The following is a 21,621-nucleotide window of genomic DNA, read 5'->3' as shown; positions in this document are numbered from 1 at the left end:
CCGGGCAGGAGCTCAGTGAGCGCGGTGGCCGCGGCGGGAGGAGGCGCAGGAGGGCTCGGCTCTGCTGTCGCCGGAGGGGCTGCGCGCCGCTCCGCGCCGGCGGTGGGGCTGTGCGGAGCCCCGCGCTGGGGAGGTTGCGGGCGGCACCGCCACAGGTGACTCGCGGGCCGGGGGTCGCGTTCCGCCCCGCTGCCGCTCGGCCGCCTCTGCGCGTTCGCACCCCTGCGCCGCGGCCGCCTGCGCGAAGCTCATCTTCAGCCGCCTCGCCGTGCCGGCGCCACCGGCAGCACCGGGGGACATGGCTTTGCTCCGGCTCCTTCTCCTCTTGCTCCTCGCCCAGCGCGGGCTGGGGTCTGCCGGCGACCAAGGGCAGGCAGTGCGCGGCCGGGAGCGAGCGCTCGGAGGGAAGCAGCCTATTTACAACCACATCAAGAGCCGGGAGCCTCTGCCGGCTCCGCGGAGCCGCTCTACAGAGAGCACCATCTTGGCGCAGCGGCTCGCCGAGGAGGTGCCCCAGGACGTGGCCTCGTTCCTCTACACGGGCGACTCCCGGGAGTTGCGGCGAGCCAACTGCTCCGGGCGGTACGAGCTGGCCAGCCTCGCCGGCAAGTCGCGCTTCACCTCGCACCCCTCCCTGCACGGCGCCCTGGGCACCCTCACCCACGCCACCAACTTACTCAACATGATCCTCCAGAGCAATAAGTCGCGGGAGCAGAACTTGCAGGAGGACCTGGAGTGGTACCGCGCCTTGATCAGGAGCCTGGTGGAGGAGGACCCCAACATCTCCCGGGCTGCTATCACTTTCAGCACGGAGCCTTTCTCCTCCACTCCCCAGGTTTTCCTCCAGGCCAGCAGGCACGAGAGCCAGGTCCTCCTGCAGGACTTGTCCTCCACGGCTCACCGCCTGGCTAACGCCTCTGTAGAAACGGAGTGGTTCCACAGCTTGAAGCGCAAGTGGAGGCCGCATCTGCACAGGAAGGTCTTAAACACGGGCCCCAAAACTTTGGAAAACAGTTGGAAGAGGCGGGAGAGCTTCACTGCTGATAAGAACCATATCCGGTGGTCCTCACCATACCTGGAGTGTGAGAATGGGAATTACAAACCCGGCTGGCTTGTGACTCTCTCGGCGGCTTTTTATGGGCTGCGGCCAAACCTCCTGCCCGAGTTCAGGTGAGAGGAGTGTTCCCTTTACTTTCCGTCGAGAAGGGGATGGGGGGAAGCAGGATGGGGGTTTGGTTCTGCCCCCTCCTAGGGAAGGGCATTGTGGTCTCTGGGTGACCTGATCAACCCCAGGCGCACGGGCTGCTGTCACAGCGCAGAGCAGCCTCAGGCCTTTCTGGTGAGCGGTGCCTTCGGGAGCTGTTGCTCCTTAAAAGCATCGCTGTTGTCTCCGTCTGTAAGACAGCGTTTGCTTTGCTCCCATTGGAGCAGGCGTGCATGTGGGTTACGTTCCTGGTGGGCTTGTGGGGAGAGGAGAGCGGCAGCTGCCAGTTGAAGTTTATCTGTGTCTGTAAGAGAAAAATGCTCACTGAGTTATTTCTTATTATACTGCGAAATTGAACCTAGCTAGACCTCAGCTATGCTTTTAACCTGCTGGGAAATAACATTCCCAGTAATTAATGACATTACTAGTGCTGGTAAAGTGCTGTTTCTGGTCTCCAGAGCGCATCCACTGTGGGGTGCTCGAGCCTGGTCAGTGGTAGTACACTTGTAGGTGCTGGTGACTCTTGTTCTGTCATAGTTCATGTGGCTATAAGCTGAAGTGGCAGAAGGAGAGCTTTCCTTTTGCACCTCCAGCTTTATATTTGGTACCTGGCATATGTAAAGGTTTGCTTTTTTTATTGGTTCATTTACTTTTTATTGCTTTTATGTACTTTGCCACTGAGCTGCAACTAACAGAGAGGAAGATAGAGAAAGGCTCTTTCTTGTGTCTTTGTATTTTGACCCCAAAGAGAGATTTGCTTAAATGAGAGCAACCTGTGGAGTGTGAGATGCCAGTTTTCCCCCGGCACTCTTGTAAGGGGTTCACAGGTAGCTCTGTCCAGTGGGGAATGTGCACTGCCCAGAAGCAGCTGGCGTTTCTCAGGATGAGAGAGGAGCACAGGATTTCTTTTGTGCTATCAATTAGTAGCAGGTAAAGATTGATGAGAATGTAGCAGACTCCAAGGAGATCTTGCCACACCTAGGTGGCAAGGCAATAATGTCTGCAAATGCTGTTTCTCTTGGCTTAGTCTGAAATCCAATGTAATCAAAAAGATATGAGTTCAGTAATAAATTCCTGAAAAAAACCAAAATTTGTTGAATGGATAATGGCTGCTTATTTCTCTGTTGAATTACCTTTTGCCCTGAAATTTTCACGCTTATGGGGATGATAGGGTTAAGGTAAAATGAGCTAAGCTGTAGGCTGTTTGTTGCTGAATTCCTCTTGAGACCAAAACCCAGGAATAGGTCTACTGTAGCGCTCTTCTGGACCCTAGGGAGTCCAGAGAAGTCGGGAAGCTCGTCAGAGATCATTGAAATGCAATGTTCAACGTTTGATGAACTTTGGGATGTGGATGAGAGTTAATGTAGGCTGATATTCTCTTGTTGGAGATAGAGTTTGGCAGAGCCACTAGGCTGCAGGTGTGGTGGCAGCCACAAACCAGCTCTCTGAGAATATAAATTTCGATATAAAGTTGAACTCAAAGACGCTTCAATCTTGACTTAATTGAAGAGGAAATAAACCCATGTTTTAAAGGGGAAAAGTCGAAGCTCCAATCCCAGCTCTGTGCCAAGATTCTGTGATGGCAGGAAGCATCTCAGTGGTGTAGCTTTCTGCTGTGGTAGCTTTGGCGTGCAGAACGCACCAGATCTGTTTTGGCACAACCCTGGCCAGCCACGACAACCAGTAGATGTCCTCCTGGATGCAGTACAGAGCACTGCCTTCCCTCCCTGCCTCATCTTCCCAGCCTCTGCTTGCCACCTGGGGGTCACTGCCAGGGAAGAAATGGAATAACCTGTTATGTCTCTGACACTTCAAGGGGCATTCTGAGCTCATCTGAGCTTGGAGAACCACTTCATATTTACAAGGTCATGAGATGGAGTATGCTGTGCAAGTTCAAAGTGTTGTGTTGCTGTTATACTGAACAGTTAGGGCAAAACTAACAAAGATTTGTTGTATCAACAGAGATGAGTTTGTAAGCATTTCTAAAAAAGGGGTTATGTTATTTTGCCAAACTATTAAAGAGGCAGGTAGAAGAAGTAAAATTATAAATACATACATGTTCTGGCAAGGCTGAAGGATAGTTCCTGTGTTCCTGATTTGAGGTATGCTGGATGAAAGATGGGCTTTAATACAAGGTTATGACTTGGGATATTGAGAAAGTAACTTCTCAGCGACACAGAAAATGGTATACACAAAATATGCTTCCAAGACTTGTAGTTTGTTTCAATATTTACACGATGTTTTCATTACTTAATAGGTACACAGCCTCAATGTGAATTTTTAAGAGAAAAAATGGCTTAAAGCATGAGCACATGAAAAATGTGACATCTAGTGTGGTTACTGGAAAATTAGTTGTGTGAATTACTATAAGATGCCTCTTGAAGTAAGCTTACTTCCTCTCACTGTCAGTCTTTCAGTGACACAATATTTTGACTTTAAATTCTTATTTAAAGTCCATATGAAAAAACAGTGTTCACTACTCTCCATCTTTTGGGGCAGCTATGTTGGTTCTCCCAAAAAGATATCTTTGAACTATGTGTTAGAAACTTTTTAATGAATCAGTTACCATGCTCCTCCCATTTAGTAGTCTGGTGTGATATCATTAATGGTATTTTAGTGTATGCCTCTTTAATATTATTTTAACAGTTTTTGTACTTTCTTTCCTCCCATTAGGTTTAAGGCATGGTACTTTAGGGTGGGATACATTCCAGGAGCATGCCATATCCATGAGAGAGAGCTCTTTCACATTACAGAAGGAAAAGCCCATTGCTCCTTCTTGGTATCTCTTCTGTGGCAGTAGCAGAAGGGTTTGTTCATGTGGCATGGCAATGGGAAGAGGTTAATGAGGGCAATAGTGATACTGAATAATGAAGGCAATAATGGTAACTACTGCTGGCTGTGTTCAGTGCATGCTGCTGCTGCAGTGCTGTTGTCAGTGATGCTCCCAAAGTGCAGCACAAAGCAGCAAAGTTTTCTTCTTAACATTGTGAAGAGTTACAGTGCTTTTGGCCTGAGGATGGTAGTGTTACAGGCCAGGGGGCTCCTGCCAGCAGCTCATCTGTCTTCAATTTCACCTGTCCCCTTCCCAAAAGATTGCTGCCAAACTGCCCTAAGTGAAGACCAAGGGGAGAATGTGGTTGTCTTGCCATGACCAACGCTGTAGATAAATAGTGAGATGAAGTGGAGAAACCAAAGGCAACTTGATTGTACTGATAAGTGTGCCAGAAGCTGTTCAGGGCCACATTAGCCTAGTACAATGCCAAGCTAGCAGTGCTGGCTCTCTGCAGCTCTTTGCAGTGCTTGCTCATATTGTGTTGTCTCTGTTTGCTGGTCTTTCCACCCAAAATGCATGCAGAGAGCGTTACTGTTTATAAGGTGCTGTGTAGGCTCCCGTTCAGAAATCAGGATCCACAGAGACTCAAAGTAATCACTTGATGTTACCCATCCCTCCTGTCTAAACTGATGCCATTTGCAGCTGAAATTCACAACCTAATGTGTCTAATCCCTCTACTGCTGTAGTGCTGCAGGGGGTAGAGCACAGGAGCATCTGTCACAGGTCTTCTGTGCCCCTCCTCTGCCACTCCCTATCACATGGTCAGAATGAACCATATTTTATGGCATGTGATGACCCAACTGTCCTCCTTGCAGCCCCACTGAGAAAGTGGAAAAGTTTGAGAAGTTGCATGTGGTAAATACAATTCCTTTTCTAAAAATATTTCCTTGGTGCCTGGAGGAAGAAATGAGAGGTCTTTGTTGCTTTAGCAGTCCAGGAGACAAGTGGGAAAGGTCATATCTTAATCTAGAAGAAAGATGACTAAATAGTCAGCTAATAGGAACACACAAGTTAAAAAATGTCCTCCTGGGTCACTGAGTCAGTCTTCTGCTGTCACAAGCCCACTTAATGTCATCAGTTGACAAATCTCCATCTTTTAAGTAGGTGGGTTTCCCTCTTGACTCTTCAGTCCACTGGCATGCTGGACCTAAGGGTTGGACAACTTCTCCTGATTTCTGATCTGAATTTATTCACTTGCAGTCAGTTCTCATGCATTTGTTCTGGTCCAGAACTGTCTTCCATCTGACTTAGCACCCTCAGCTGGTGTTTACTGCCCTGATTTTATAGGCAGTGGCCCCTTCACCACCTTTGTTTACTAGACTACACAAACTGGCTTTCTTAGTCTGCCATGAGCTCTCTGTTGCCATGGTCCCTCTTCTCAGGTCCTGTTCCAGAATTTCCTGAGCATGGTTAGTCAGATTCATGTGCGCTGTTTCAGGCTTGTGCAATGACATCAATTATCCCCAAACTCTGATGAATGAGTTGCTGCTTTTGCAGTTCAAAATGTTCCCTTGTGTGCTGTTCTCATTTTCTTTAACATTGTGTTGAAATACATCTACATTTTGGGAACTGGTCATTGGTCTTTCATGATTTCTCATTGTGGAGGTCAGATTTTCTTCAGGATATGAAGCACTGACTTTCTTTCCCCCTCCCACCATATTCCAGCTGGTTTTTTTGCCAAATTCAGCACAGCATTTACTATCTTTTTAAAAGGTTTTAAGGGAGAATCCAATGCAATAATGTCTGTTTTGGCAGAAAGGTACTCAATCAGCAAGCTGAGTAAGTTGGAGGTGGCTGGGGTTTTTTGTTGTTGTTTTTGTTTTGGGTTTTGGGTTTTAATTTAATTTTATTTTTGAATGGAGTCTTGTTCTGGATCATTTACAGGTGACTTGATTCTTAAGTTTGGCCAGATTTTGCCATATCTTAATATTTTCTGCCTCCCAGAGGTTTGCTCCTTCTCTCAGTTATTGGAAAGATATCCCTTGATGCAAAGATAATCTTTACTGCACAGTTAAATTGAGCTGTTTCTTCCCTAAAGGCAGGATAATGTAGTGATTTCTGCTGTACCATTAACAATTACTTGGACCACTCCAGTGTTGGACTATGATGGGACTCTTAGTTAAAGAAACATTACTAAAGGCAGATTAAACCATGGAGGTAGAAGTACTTATGACAAATAAATAATTTCTTAGGGATTGTATATGATTTATTATTCTGCTAACTATTTCACTGCTATTAAAATACTTGGTAAAAAAATCCAAACAAATGTAGACATGAAAAAAAGAATTTTAAAATTGGGTAATCTTTTTTCTTTTAGACATGGTTTAATTTCTTCCTTTACCCCCTTTTTTAGTTTCCCCCAATCTCTCTTTAGTCTGGGTACCGAGCTAAGAGAAAATTAATTTTAATTGTTTAAGGAGTCTTTTAAATTTTTTGTGCCATTGTGAAATGATGTTAGTTGTATAATGCAGAAAGTATTTTTAAATTGAGGTTGACATTTTTTATAACATGTCTTGGCCCTTGATTGAAGGTGTGGGTGGATTTAGAACAGGTTTCAAAAATGAAAAGGAATAATTTATTTTCTAGAATTTCTGAAAGTCTTGGGTTTGTGTTCCTGAAAAGAAGTTAAAGTCTCTTATTATGCTGTCTCTTTGTGGAAACCCTCAGGATATTTTAAGTATTTTCTAGGCAATTAATTATGTCCCTGCCAGCATTTTTCATATGAGGTCATGGAGAGGGATAGAAAACTGGATGTTGATGAAACATAGGAAGGGAACAATAAATATGGATTTCTCTTTCAGAACCATGATTCAGCTTCCTTCAGTATTGGAGAAACAGGAGTGGGTCTTGGAAGAAAGTTAAATATGGCCATGACAGGATTGAAACACATACTGCATTCATGTCCACAATTACCTAGCACATGCTAAGTTGCAATAAAAGCAATTTTTGGTTTTTTGGGTCAAACTTCTGTTTCCAACTCCTGTGTTTTCCACCCCCATCGCCCTTGGGCCACACTTCCAGCACAGCAGGTTATGAAAGCACTTTTGAAGGGGATGGGCATGTGGCAGTCCTTACTATCTGGGATTCAGCTCCAGGACTGTCATCTATTCTGTTTGTGAGCATGGGCTGAGATAGAAATGTTCCTGAATGTAAGAAAAAATGTATTGCTCTGTTATGTCAAATAAAAGGTTCCATGGCCCTTGCTCCAAAAGCAGCTTCTGGCAGGTACTAAAAGAAAATTGTCAAGTTCTTCTGTCCTGGTTATGTCCAATTTACCAATGATAAGCAACAAAAAGAAATTGTTTTCTTTCAGATTTCACCTGAATGACTGGATAGTAAGTATTCATGATTCCTTCATGAATACTTCCTTCATGATTCTTATCCATGTTTTAACACATTTTTGTCTTCTACTATGTAGTTTAGCATTGTTTTCCGTAATACATTTATATGTTCCATTATAGCCATCTATTCTGCGTTCCATAGTTTTCTATTTTAAACTCACTTCATGAATCTAAACTCATTGGGAGATCCCAGATTCTTGAATTAATACTTTCCAAAGTGTTTTACTGCATCTTTTCTACCTCAGCCAGGTTTAGTTGTAGGTTACATTAAACATTTTTATCACTTGCAGACTTTGTTATGGCCACTCATTTGTGAAGTCCAACTTGCTAACTTCCCTGCATGTGAAACCTGATTTTTGCTGAATTGATTCTTTCAAGATAGATGAAAAGAATTCATTTTTGTCAGAATCTGTCTCGGCTCTGAGCAATTTTTGTATCTTGGTTGTGTATTGTGTTAGAGATTCTACTTCAGCCTTCCACTTTCTGAGGTGTTTGAAATGGTTTTGGTAGAGCCTATCCTTTTAACATGTGGTTTCTAAAAATATCTTGATATCTTGGTTTTGTCTTACATTCTTGTAATTTGTATGTTCCTCCTTGCCCAGGTTTATGCCTTTCAATTTTTTTTTTTTTTTTTTTTTTTTTTTTTTGAGGTTGGCTTCCACTTTTGAGTTTTAAAATGACCTTGTTACCTTTAAGTAAATTTTCAGGGTCACATAATTTAGTATAGTTAGGCTGCAACCATCCATCCTATGTAGGATTCTTCTATTTCAAAAGCTCTTAAAAGCTCTTTGTGTTCCTAATGTATTTTCTTCTGTTGTGCTCTGTTCCTTGAGACTCTTTCTTTCCACCTGCCTGTTTGACCCCATGGATGGTAATGAAAACATTAAAAGAAAAACAGCCTGAATTTGGCTCCAAGACCTAATTTCATAGGTATAATCTAATGTAAGTGGTACTTTACCATCAATGACACCTGGCATTCCTATACAAGGTGATGCTTTGTGACAGAGTTAAGATGCTAGCAGCCACTTGAGCATCCTCAAGTGGAAAAAAACCCCAAACAAGCCCAAACTATCCCCACTCCTCAGAGTATCTAACAAACTCTCTGACTAAACTGCAAGGGTGTCCTCAGTGAGGCAGCCCTGCATGCCATAAATATGAAGGCAGATTTAATTTGAAAATATTCTTCAGACAATAGAATTCAGCTTTAAGTATTCTGCCCTTGCAGTACTGTTTCAATTTACTGTCTCTCAAAAGAGAGACTTTCTAAGCAGGTGAATCCTAATTTATGTGCCTTACTGTACCTTACTGTTCAGTTTATTTTTAGTGGAAGCTGGTTCTCCTGTGAAAATGTGTGTTGAAAAGCAGCAGTCTGCATGCTATGGCTGAGGAATTAGGGAAGTGTCTGTCCTATTAGAAAGGAGTTGGTGGTGACTCTGTGACCAGGCCAAACTCGTGTCTCGTGTCCCAGCAGCCTTTTGTGAGTCTGGCTGGTTGTGCATGGTAACAACCTTAACAATGTCCACGTGATGCAGAATCCTAAACCTTAACTTTCAAAGGCAAGCTGAACCTGCTGTTTGTCAGTAAGACTTATGGCTGAAATTCACTTGTGAATTTGACACCAGGGTTATTTTTGGGTGCTGAGTTGATGGCGCATGGGAGGAGCCTCAGGTGTCAGGTACTATGCAATATTTGAAGATTAATATTCTTGAAAGTGGCAACCTCCAAAACGAGAGTGGTCAGAAAAGTCATCTGCCCTGAAAACATTTGCTATGCAAAATACAGTGTGTATTTGTCTAGAGGAGTGGGCATTTGCAGATTTCTGATGTCTGTAGAGAACTTTTTTCTTATCTTCTTGTTTTCTGGTAAAGAGGACTCATGAAGGACAGCATGGAGGGCTGAATGAATGTGACAGCAAGTATCCAAGCAGCTGCTTAGATGTGGATGATGACTTCAGTGTGTGATAACCATCCCTTATACTTTAACTATGAATGCTCACAATGCTTACGGGCACAAAAGTGAGTGTACAAACTTAGAGGGCAAACTGTGTTTAGCTGAGCTGTGATGACCTCTGTGCCAAAAAAGCTTTTTAAGATCTAGAGCACAAGGATTTTAAGATGTAACAGTAGAGGCAAAAAAAATATTTTGTAGATAGGCTTTACAACCTGTTGTTACAATGAAATATTATAACTACTGAAACTATCAAGATAGCTAGTAGTTTGGGAAAATAAGCTTAAATCAATTTCTGGCACAGATTTCAAGGCAAGCAGCATGCCAACAAACAGTAGTACTGGAAATACAGACAGGCATTAAAGCCTCTTAAATCAAACGTCTGAACTGACAGAAAATCCTTGATGACATCATTCTTCAGTGATTATCTTATATATAATTCAACTAATTCTTTCTTAACTGCATGTTTAACATGGACATGCAATCCTTAGATATCTCTTTTGTGTTTGTAAGGACTGTAAAATTGTCTCAGGAAACAAATATCTATTGTTTCAAGGAGATTAACAAAATATACTTACCTGCCAGATGGTCCACAATTACCAGTAATATTGTTATTAACTTATGGCTGTGGCTTGTGTTGAGCCAGGCAGCATTGCTGGTGTGGATGAATGTGTTACTCTGACAAGCTGAGTCTACTCTTACACCCTTGGTATTTGTCTTGATTGTTTACACCAAGATAGCAACACTGCAATTATTCCCAATTAGTTCGATAAATATAACACAGGGAGTTGGTCCATATACATTCTAGGAGGATGTGTTCTTTCATATGTTCCATTTTCTGAATGCTGAATCAAAAATAACTGGAAATGTGGGTGGCTAAACAGGCTGTGCCAGCTACTGTATTAATCACAGATGAATTTCAGAAATCTATCGTGTACATATATTAGTGTGCTGTGTGTAATTGTAGTGGGGTACAAGTCTGAGGTGGTGTTTTAAAATGGATCTCAAATGAACTCATGGAACTCTTGTACCATCATGACACCTTTTATAAATGCCACATATATGCTTCAAGAAACTTTGCTTTTGAAGACACTGTATCCTCAGGTAGTTTCAGACCCTGCAACTACTTCAGAACTATGATGTTACAATGAAACATGTATTGCAGAGATCTAGTGAAAAAGTAATAATAATGTGCATCATGGGGGCAACAGTTCAAATCATGTGGCAGCTTGTAACTGTAAGGAGAGATTGCTTTCCTGCTCCTGCACTGTCCTCTTTCTTCTTACTGTAGATTTTCACCCCAGAAACTCACAAAGCTCTGAGTAAAGGGAAAACCAGAACAACTTAGCCATGTCAAAAGTTCATGTTGTGCTACAGAAGAACTGCAGGTGGGAGAAGAGTGTAGGTAAAAAAGTTTGCATTGAGTTCATGAAGATTGAGTTTTGTGAAAGACAAACATTCTTGTAAGAAAAACTTTAGTATGAGAGAAGCAAAAGGAACATGTGTTTAGTTTGAAATGAAAGAATTTTGTAGTATTTCTGGAAGAGGTATTGTGAAAATATTTTTGAGCTTGGATGGCTGAACTGTGATTCTGACAAAACTGAAGCATAAATTGAAAGTGCAGGTGGAAGACGACCAGATAACCTGGGAGGAATATGGAGACTCTGTCTGAGCATGACTGTGATCATGAGTATCTTGCATCAGCAATAGTGTGGCCAGCAGGACCAGGGAAGTGATCATTCCCCTGGTGAGGTACTGGTGAGGCTGTACCTCAAATCCTATGTTCAGTTTTGGGCCCCTCACTTTAGGAAAGCCATTAAAAGGGCTGGAGCAAGTCCAGGGAAGGGCAGTGGAGCTGGTGAAGATTCTGGAGCACAAGTCCTATGAGGAGGGAGCTGGGGGAGTTTAGTCCAGAGAAAAGGAGACTCGGGGGAGATCTTGCTGCTCTCTACAACTGCCTGAAAGGAGGCTGGGGGGAGGTGGAGGTTGGTCTCTTCTCCCAAGTGACAGCAGAAGAGGAAGTGTCTTCAAGTTGTGCCAGAGGAGTTTTTCATTGGATATTAGGAAAAATCACTTAACTGAAAGGATTGTCAGGCATCAGACCAGGGTTGAGTAACCATCCCTGGAGGTATTTCGAAGATGTGGCACTTAGGGATGCAGTTTAGTGGTGACTTTGGCAGTGTTTGGGTAATGGCTGGGATTCAATGACCTTGAAGGTCTTTTACAGGGTCTTTGGAATGCAAGCTGCTAAATGGAAAAGTGTACTTTGTGACAAAAGATGTTGGAAAGTCCAAGAATGGCAGGCTGATCAGTCTCACCTCATTCCCTTGGAATGTGATGGAGCAAATCATTGTGGAAACCTCTTCTGGAACACATGAAGAGGAAGAATGTGATTTGGAGTAGTCAGCATGGATTTCTGAGGGGGAAATAGTGTTTTACCAACTCAGTGGCCTTCTGTGTATAGATAGCTGGTGACCATCTGGAGGTCAGTCACTTCTGATGCACTCCTGGTGGCACTGGTTTGACACGAATCACCAATGTGTGCTTGTGGCAGAGAGAGCCAACAGCTTTCTGGCTGGTGAGAGGAAGTTTTGCTGATGGGTTGAGGGAAGTGATCCTCCCTCTTTCTCCAGCCTGGTGCCCCATTAAGAGTGCCATGTCCACTTGTGGGCTCCTCAGCACAGGAGATAAGGATGTACTGAAGCAAACCTAGTGCAAACCTGGCCACACAGACAGTTAAAGGTTGGAGCATCTGATCTACAAGGACTGAGTGAGCTGGCGCTGTTCAGCTTGGAGAAGAAAAGGCTCCAGGGGCATTTTGTATGTAAGTACCTGGTGAAAAATTATGAAGGAGAGAGAGACAGACCTTTCTCAGCCTTATTCGATGAAAGGATGGAAAGGCCAAGAGGCACAAACTGAAATACAAGAAATTTCATTTAAACATCAGAAATCTTTTGTATGGACACTGTGAGTTTGGTCAGTGACTAGATTGGATTTCCCAGAGATGGTGAGCTCTCCATTATTGAAAGTATAAAAAACCCCAGCTTAAGAGCCTACTTTGAGCTGATTGGATTCATCACAAGAGGCTTCTTCCAATGATAGTTGCTGTATGAATCTGATTTTCACATCTATTTTTGACAAAGTAATTGTATTAAAGAGCTTTCAAAGGATGTAAGTTCTTTAATCAATTCTGATGTGAGAAGCCCAGAAGTATATTCCTTTCTTTCCAGTACATGGCTCTGAGTGTTAGGATGCTCCCCTGCTTTCTGATGCTTGTTCCACTGGAATATGCCATGAATTCTCCAAATTGCAGCACTTCTGGTACAAGACCATACTGAAATGCCTTCTCAGTCTACTTAATGACCCTAATTTCTCTGGCTTGTGTGTGTTGTCTTTCTCATAAGTAACCTCTAGGTAAGTTTTCTTTGGAAAATATTTATATCTTTTTTTTACTGGCACTCTGCTTCTACAAGACTTTCTTGTGATACAGCAAACTCTTAAAGCTGTTTCCTTCTCTTTAGGCAGTGATTAGTTTGTCCTATATTTGAAATCTGTACTTCTCTTTGCAGAAATGTTTGAGGAGGGAAAGGTGAGTTTCCTCTCCTACTAGTTAAAAACAAAATGTACACAGGGGAAAAACTTCCCATGCAAAGGAAATGAAACCTCCTTCCATCAGGTGCTTCAGGTGAATGGGTGCATTTCCATCCAAGTTGAATCATCACTGCTTTTCCTACTGTATAAACTGATTTCTCTGGAGTAGTCAGGATGATGCTAATCCTTGGTATTTTTGCCAATGTCACTGGTGTATAACATGAATTAGGAGAGCAAGGAGTAGTGTTGGTCCTGGTCCTGCTGCCTGCTTTGTGCTTGTTTGCAGCCATGGGGAGAGTATTCATTTGCAGAACAGGTCCTGTCCTCAGCCCACACACTAATATTTGTATTAGCTCAAAAAGGTCCAGAAAATATTAGAAACATACCTGGTGGGATCTACACATGACCAGATGAGTGATCTGTTGTCTCTACTGCCATGGGCATCTGAATCAGGCGCCTTCTTGCCAGGTTAAATTTGTAATCCACTGACATCATCATTTTAAAGAGAGAATCTGTGCAGTATGACAGTTTTTCTTCTTGAGGTTATTGCTCACCCAGAACAAGGAAAAACAGTTCCTTGGGGTAGAAACATGGTTTGAGCAGGTGAAACTCCCTGGTGAAACTGCTGTTCAAAACAAGTGTACAAAGGCAAAAACTAAAAATATATCAGAATATTCCAGAAGTGTGGTGTGTGCTATTTTAAATTTAACTTGCTAGAACCAGCACTTAAGTATTTCAAGCAATTTCTAAATGTGCCCAGCATTATATTGTTTAGATTCTAGTCAGGAGACTGAGTGGGATTGAGTGCTCCTGTACTGTCTGACTTCCTACTGTTTGTTTTATGTAATTTTCTCATGCATTCTTCTGACCACTTACATGATGTAGTTGTGTTTTTCCATTTACTGTACAGCATACCTGAAGATGAATGTCCAAATTTAGCTGTGGACTCTTGCTGTACTGGGGTCAGATATGAGGGAACAGCATTGTCCTGGTTTTGATCAAGCTCACTCTTATGTTCTAATTTTGCTTGTACATATCCTCTCAAATACATGGCTCTGTAGCTGTCTTGTTGCAATTATTGTGTTATGAGCATTAATTAAAAGAGGGAACACACTTTGAGGTGAATGAGGTGCTTCTGAGATAGAGGCTGGGCCATGCCCTTGTTTGTTCAGTCTGGAAGAAGGGAGATGGTGGTGTTTGTAAAGTTGTGGAAGTCCAGACTGTAGAAATAAAAACATCTGTCCCAAGTGGCTGAAATGATTGACTTGAAAGGGATGGTATTCTGGATGTAAGAAATTAGCACAGAGCATTCATCCACTATGAATGAGTTTGTGTAATGATTTAGTAACTAGAAGTTGCATATTGACATTTTTGTCAAGTCTGGACTACAGCAAAGCAGTCATAGGTGACATGCTCTGACAAAATGATGCTATAAATGTCCTAGGTAATTCTGAAGAATATGTAAATCTTGAAAGGTTTTTTAAAAAAATAAAAAGATATAGAACTACAGTCTTTTACTTTCTTTCTTCTGATAATTTTCAAGTTTTTTATGCAACAGAGTGTCAGCTTTGAAGTTGGCTTATTAGCTTTTCTTTCAAAAGCATTTTTGAGGTAAACTGTTGATAATGAAACCTAGAGACTTCTTGGTATAGGACTTACACAATTTGGATGGTCCTTCAGGACATGTGAGTGTAGGAAACTTTTTTCCCTTCACAGACATCAGTGATCTATTGGTGGCTTGTGCAGCTTTCTGATGTTGCATCAGGTTTTATTGCAGGGCCAGATGGCAGAGGTGTGGGGAGAGGGCTTGGGTGCTTGCAGGAGGAGGATGTTGAGCTGCAGAAAAGAGGCCTGAATGTCTCTGGAGGCTGGGTTGTCTCCAGGGAGGGTGCAAAAAAGGCTTTTGCCAGTTGTTTTGGCAAATAGGGTTCCCTGGAGCAAAGGGGAGAATGTAGTTTTTGCTGGATGTGGGGTGAGGTGCAGTGTCTGGTACCTTGCACTCAAAACTGCCTAGGAAGGTTGTTAGCTTCAGAAAAAGTAGTGCAGCTCTTTCACTGTATTTATTTTGGGTCTTTGCTGCACAATAAAATGTAAGGGCATGACATTGTTTGAACATACAACTTGCTCTTAACTGCCACCCTAGTCTTAATGTGTTAGATTTACTGACCTCTTGTCCATAGTACATCTCAGTAAAGTCTAAAATAAGAATATTTCTTTGACCATGCTCTGGGAGCACAAAACTTTTCTGGTTTTAGACATTTTATCAAATTCCATATTTAGAAGAAAGAGGTTGTTCTGCTTTTCAGGCTACAGCATCACAAAAAAAGCTTAACCTATTTCTGCAGTTGTGTTCAAGGCTGTTTCCTCTCTGCTTTCAGAGGTGTTGTCAAAGTGGACATCAATCTACAGAAGGTGGACATTGACCAGTGCTCGAGCGAGGGATGGTTCTCAGGGACACACAGGTGTCATCTCAACAATTCTGAGGTATGTCTGTCCCTAAGGGACCTCACTTCAGTAACAAATATCTACACTTAGCACTGTTCTGCAGTATAAATGTTATGTGTTTTACTGACATTGAATGTGGTTTGTGGGGCTGAAGGAATCTTTCTGTGTGAGGTGTTATGGGATTCATGAGTTTCAGGAGTGCCTGCATTTCAGAACCATTGATGTTGAAACAGAAGCAAAGTTATTGTGAAGAGATAACAGTTACAGGGGAAAAGATTACCAATGAAATAATTTATGAGGTTCTGCTGTGCAAGTCAAACAATTATTTTGTGCTCAAAATCAAAATAGGATTTTAATGTCAGTGTCACTTTTGCTTGGATAACTTTGCAAAATCTAGTAGCTGAAACGCTAATGGTAATTATTCAGAAGTACATGGTCATTTGATAGAGTGATACAGAATAACAGGCAGAATTGGATACTGTAATTCCTTCTTAGTAGAAATGCCAACATTTTGACAGAGCTGACTAAAATGTTTGTGCTCAGCTCCTTCCTGCTTCCTCTTTCTTCTGAAGGTCTGTGTCTGGTTCCATCTGTCAGCAAATCATGGATCCTTCGGCCTGGCCTGTCTTATGTATTCAATGAAACTTCTAAACAAAATACATTTTGATTTTTCTTTTCATTCTCCTGTGTAAAGGTGATTTCAAAGGCACTCATTTGTTTTCTGTGAGAGTAGGTATCTTATGCACTTCTGTACTTTTGGAAAGGACAATTAAAATGTAGGGGAAATTGACATTTGTCTACCAGAAGTCAGGAAATGCTTGCCTAATTTTCTGTAAAATGCCAATTTATCAAAGCCAAGTCTAAATTTAGAGAAGTTGTTGGTTTTGATGAATTCAGCTGCTAACATTTTTGAGCAAGAAGAACTCAGATTTTTTGTAAGCATCTTTTTTTTTTTTGTATTTTTCTCTGTGATTTTTTTCATGAAATAAACTTGAAATGCAAAATCAAGTCTTTGATAAATACTAATTTAAGTCTAAATATTTCTGCAAGTGAAAAAATGTATTTCTCGGCTACTTTTTGACTTCTGAATTGTGAAGAGAATGCTTTTGAAGTTGCTCCTGTTTCTTCCTAGAAGAAAATACTGTTTCCCATGTGATCTGGTAAACCTTGTTTTTTAAATAAATTCTAGTTATCCCAAATGTGATAATATACTTTGGCAAGTGCTCCTCCTTCTCCTAATGTCTTATGAGCAAAACATGTCAGCAGAGGGGTGGGATTGTAAACTGCAACCCAGAATAAAAGGGGAAGAATCCAGTCCTGGGTCTCTTGTGGCTTCCTCCCAGCTGGCAGCTAAGTCCCAGGCAGTCATTCCTTCATTTCCCCTGTCCCCACTGCCATGGGGTGGAGAACTGGGGAAAAAAGATAAAGCTGGTGGGCTAAGAACAGTTCAATAATGGAAACAAAGCAATATGGTAATAACAGTGATAATAAAAGGTACTGTTGCTATAATGATGGGGAAAAAAAGGAAAATTAAACCAGAGAACAACCAGTGATGCACAATATCACCTGCTGACCCATGCCTGTCCTGTCCTCCAGCAGCAATTGAATCCTGCTGCCCAGCTCTTCCCAGCTTATATCCATGCCACCAGGCAGGATGTTCCATGGTGTGAGGTATCCCTTTGGCCAGCTCGGGTCAGCTGTCCTGGCTCTGCTTGCTTCTTGTGCGGAGCTTGGGAAACTGGAAAGCCCTTGACTTAATGCAGGCATTGCTTAGCACACTGGTGTTTTGAATGTTGATATCTCACAGAAAATCCTAAACACAGCTCTGTACCAGCTACTGAGCAGAAACTACCACAGCTGAACCCAGGAGAAGCTCCCATGTGCTGCTTTCCATACTTGTTTTGTTGGAACCCACTCTGTGCAATAAGGGTGACTTACATAGTTGTGCAGCCATATTTTCCACACAGTTTTGATTATAAATGCCAATGAAATAACATTCCTTGTGCTCTCTTATCTACCCAGGGGCAGTTAAACAAATACCTGCTGATGGTTGAATGCTCTGCCCCTATTTACAAAGTCTGCCTCCAGCAGAGTAGGAGGGGAATCCAGGAGATCTCTGGATTTCCAGTTCTGCTCTAGTTAGACCCTCCTTGCTCACTTCAGTTTTGTTAGGTGACTTGAGTATTTACTGCAGCATGGCCTCTGTGCAGATAAGCCTTGGCCATAGTGAATTTCTGATTTGGCTCTGAGATGTTTACTTCATAGCCCATACCATGGGTTCAGGCCTCCAATATTACTAAACCAAAGGCATGGAGCTCAGTATTTCAGGATATTTAAAAATTTTGGAAATACAGCTCCCTTCTTTCCTAATGCTATGAAAATAGAGAATGACTTTGTGCAAGAATGGGAGGAAAAGACTAGAGTTATGGATTCATCAAAATGCTTTTATAGTGGCTAAAACCTACTAGACACATGGCAGACAAATTCTCCTACTTTCTGTGCTGTTTGAAGCGTTTATTTTCTAAATTAAAATCAGTTGAAATGAGGGAGATGGAGGTGCATGGAAACATATGGTAAGCCAGTGGTCTGTATGTGCTAGACAGAAAAAAGGGAAGGCATGGATGGGATCCAATTTCTTCCAGAAAACAGAGACTGTTGTTGAAAGTCCTGTATTGCCTCCACATAGTCTGGCACAGCAGTGCTAGGTGATGATGCTAACGGTGGCACTGGGATTTGTCTTTGGAAGGTCAATCTAGAACAACCTGATTGTGATGGAATAGTTGTAGTGTTAGTCCTTGCTTGGAAAAAAACAAACCAGTGTCAGGTTGAGTGATTTAGGAATATTATGATTCAAATAAGCAAAATGTTGAGACATACGAATCTTCCTTAAACTTCCATCTGTCCTTAGATTTAGGTGTTCCTTAGGATTGGTGGATCTTGCTTTATGTATGGTGCCCTCAAGTACAAAAAAAAACAGGAAAAAACCAACCACTAAGAACTTTGAATTCCCCATTTTTAATTCAACTAATCAAATTTCTAATATGTGTACTTGGCCTTTGCAGTACAGAACATCCCAGCTTTCCTCTCCTTTCTCCAAATCCTTCTCAGGATGCTGCAAGAAATCAGTGGCTGGGATTTTTTCCTGATTTGCTCTCTTTTGTGGGCAGTACACATACATCCCTGATTTGTAGCAGCCTAGATGAACAAGAGTGCCCTTGTTAAACCACAGGGTAACTGGACACTGCTCAACCTAATTAAGCAGGAAGTTAAATGATACTTAACACAGGAAAGCCAAATTGCAGCCATGGCTAAAGTCTATTTCAGTTGTTATCCTTTTCTCCTTTTAATAACTTGATCAGCCAAAAAGAGGTTGATGGTCAGGTGGCTTTTGTGAGAGCTGCATTCTGCTTCCTGCCTTCTACCTCGACTCCCAAATAGGCAATGGCTTCCCCAAAAGCTATTGGGCAAGATATTTGGATTCTCTGGGGCTGCAACAAATGTGACAAGTAATATCTGCAGAGTTAGAAATAATTAAGTTGGGTAGATCATAAAATGATGCAGACAAGTCTGATATTTACAAACAGAAAAAGTGTAGTTACCCAATAACAAATGCAAAGTAATTTCATTGTACAGGCAGTGCTGTACAATGTACAGTCAAGGCAGGTAATGGGAGTAAGAAAACATGCACTTTTACCCTGTTGGAAACCCCTAAAGACTTTTACTATATTGTATTTCTTCTCCATAAATGCTGACAGCAGCTGCTGGCGCTTTTAGTAACAACTTTAGAGTCCTTGTGGAGCCAGCAGCAATAATGTCAGGGCTGAGGAGCATCTGAAGAAATCAGCTGGTGTGGCCCCCTGAGCGCCCGGGTCCTTCCAGCCAGCAGTGTCAGCCTGTGAGCAGTGGCAGCAGACTCCACACTGCTCCCCTGACCTTAATGAGCCTGCCAACAGCTTGCAGTGTGAGGCAGGCTCAGCTGACATCCCTCTGGGTTTCAGCAGTATTCCACAAATGACAGCGTGCAAAAATATCTGGAGGAAATGAGGGAAGCAAAGTAAACAAGAAGGCTGCAGTGCTGTCTGTGTACAGTGGCTGCATATCCCTGTTTGTAGAAGGATGCATAGGCCTACTGTGTGTTTATTTATTGTGCACAAACACAAAACCAACTGAGAAGGCAAAACAAATGAGCAGTGCAGCAAAAAAACTTTTTTCCATTGTTTAGCAAAACATTTTGGTCCATCATATTTTATTACACTGTATGCAAGGTTACAAGCAACTGAAGAATGAGGAGGTGGGGGCTGGTTAAAAATAGAATTGTAATGGGAGTGGGTTTGGGGGGGTGGGGGGATCCCAGTGCTTTCCAGGTTTTTCAAGCAAGTGCTTTTCAGTGCCCTTGTCAGACTGGGAAAAGGCTATTAATGTGCACAGTCTGTGGGAGGGGAGCTGTGGTAAGAGATTAGCATCTGAAGTCATAACCCACTGGGTCAAAGTCAGTGTCATTGATTTTGCTTTTTACTTGCATGTGTTTTCTGTCCTATCCATTAGGGAAAGTGCAGTCAGAATTAGAAGAATTTGAAATCAAAACTGTTTGGTGATTCAGTCTGAGTGAATAGGTTTATGGACTATAGTTAGCTTCTAATTTGGAAATAATGATAATCATTCTTGAAGCTCCAGATTGCATTCAACGCAGGATAAGAGCAGTACCCCACCAGAGCAGAGAGCATGTCAGGATATATTTTGTCTTAGAACAACTTTATTAGTGGTAGCAAACAAATACTAAATGCTATATCACATCCTGGACTGAAGGGGGAAACTAAGGCAGAAAGGGCAGTGGCTCATTCAGTGTGCAGGTAAAGAAAACATAGCCAGCACGTCTTGGATTCAGAAGCAGACATGTTCTCTCCAGCAGCTCAGGGTATTTGAAGAGCATGTAGTAGACACAAAAAAACCCATTTTGGATGCTATTTTAAAAATAACTTTTGCATCATCTGCATTCATGGGAAAACTCCCCTTATGACAGTAAACCAGATCTAATCTGGCACTCCACCAGACACTGTTACATAAAATAAGGTGGAGGTTTGTTGGAGTTCTCAGTGATAAACAAGGTACTGTGAAAACCAGCTTTCAGTTTAAGGAAGAGCCAGGTTGCTTAGCTACAGCATCTTTGCTTTAAAGACAAAAAATTTAAATGAGTCTGTGTTTTGCAGGAGCTAATCTTGGTTATCGATGTTTTCTTCAAAGAAGAAAACCTTTGCAAAAATTTCTTTCATCCTAGCTAGCAGTCTTAACTTGAGCATTTAAATTCATCTGGGTCAGTTCTATTTGCTTCTGTTTTTCCTTCCCCCAGAGTTAAAACATGAAAAGAGGTAAATGGTTGGCTGAATGATGTTGTCTGTCAAACTAAAATAGCTGGGAGATTTTTGGTTTATCTTGCATATGACAGGTGATGTAGCATTACATCAGTTTCCAGTTCTTTCAGATCTGTGGCTGCAGTTTTTGCATCTTTCTCTGCTGAGCAGAGAAGTTCAGTCAGGCAATGCTGATTAGCTGTGCTAGTGCTTCTTCTCTTTGTGTTTGGGAAGGAAAGAGGTGAGGCCCAGAATTTTAGTTGGCTGGTGGAACATGAGAAAAATGTATGTGGTGGGAGCAAAGGGGAAGTTGCAGAGAGGGGGTTGGATGCAGGGAAGAGAGAGACTGAAAAACTGTGCCTGGGGCAAGAGAAGGAGGATCAGGGTGTATTGGGAGGCACAAAAAACCTTTCAGTGAGGAGCGTGGGGACTGGAGCCAGACTGCACCATCCTCATGGCAGGCTGGCTGTGAAATGCCTTTCCCAGAGCAAAGGGCAGAAGCTGTAGCAAACCCAGGCATAAACAGAGCACAGCTTCATTAGAGTCCTCAATTGTTATCACTGTGTCCAGAGGCCTGTGCAATGTCTGAAAAATGCCTCTAGCAGCATTAAGCACAATTAGATACATGCAATTAGATAAATATGCAGCATTTTGGTTTCAAAGCATCTGGTCCAGTCTGTGAGAGATTTGACAGGCTTATCTTGTGAGGTGATACAAAAACTATTACCCCCATTTTATAGCTGGCCCACAGGCAAAATTATTATCTCAAAACTGATAGACTGGAATTGAAGAGTGATCTCCAGGTGTGTGAATTACCTTGTCCAGAGTTTGATTTCTGCAGAGAGGTGGGCCAGCCATGTGTGCTGAGATGTGCTCCAGCCAGGGCTCAGGCTGGATCATCTTCAGAATGGG

At 42.3% G+C, this 21,621-nt stretch overlaps 1 protein-coding gene across 1 annotated transcript in view; it reads left to right on the top strand.

Moving 5' to 3' along the window:
• Positions 1–298: 298 nt before the first annotated feature.
• The window catches only part of GPR158 (G protein-coupled receptor 158), a 185,569-nt gene continuing 164,246 nt past the window's right edge, over positions 299–21,621 (top strand). Inside the window, exons 1-2 of the mRNA XM_058809567.1 lie at positions 299–1,170; positions 15,295–15,400. Coding sequence (XP_058665550.1) covers positions 299–1,170; positions 15,295–15,400 — 978 coding nt within the window. The remainder of the gene's footprint in view (positions 1,171–15,294; positions 15,401–21,621) is intronic.

The sequence above is a fragment of the Ammospiza caudacuta genome, chromosome 1 (genome assembly GCF_027887145.1).
Source record: "Ammospiza caudacuta isolate bAmmCau1 chromosome 1, bAmmCau1.pri, whole genome shotgun sequence".
Taxonomy (NCBI): Eukaryota; Metazoa; Chordata; class Aves; order Passeriformes; family Passerellidae; genus Ammospiza; species Ammospiza caudacuta.
This window is presented reverse-complemented; position numbering and strand designations above follow the sequence as displayed.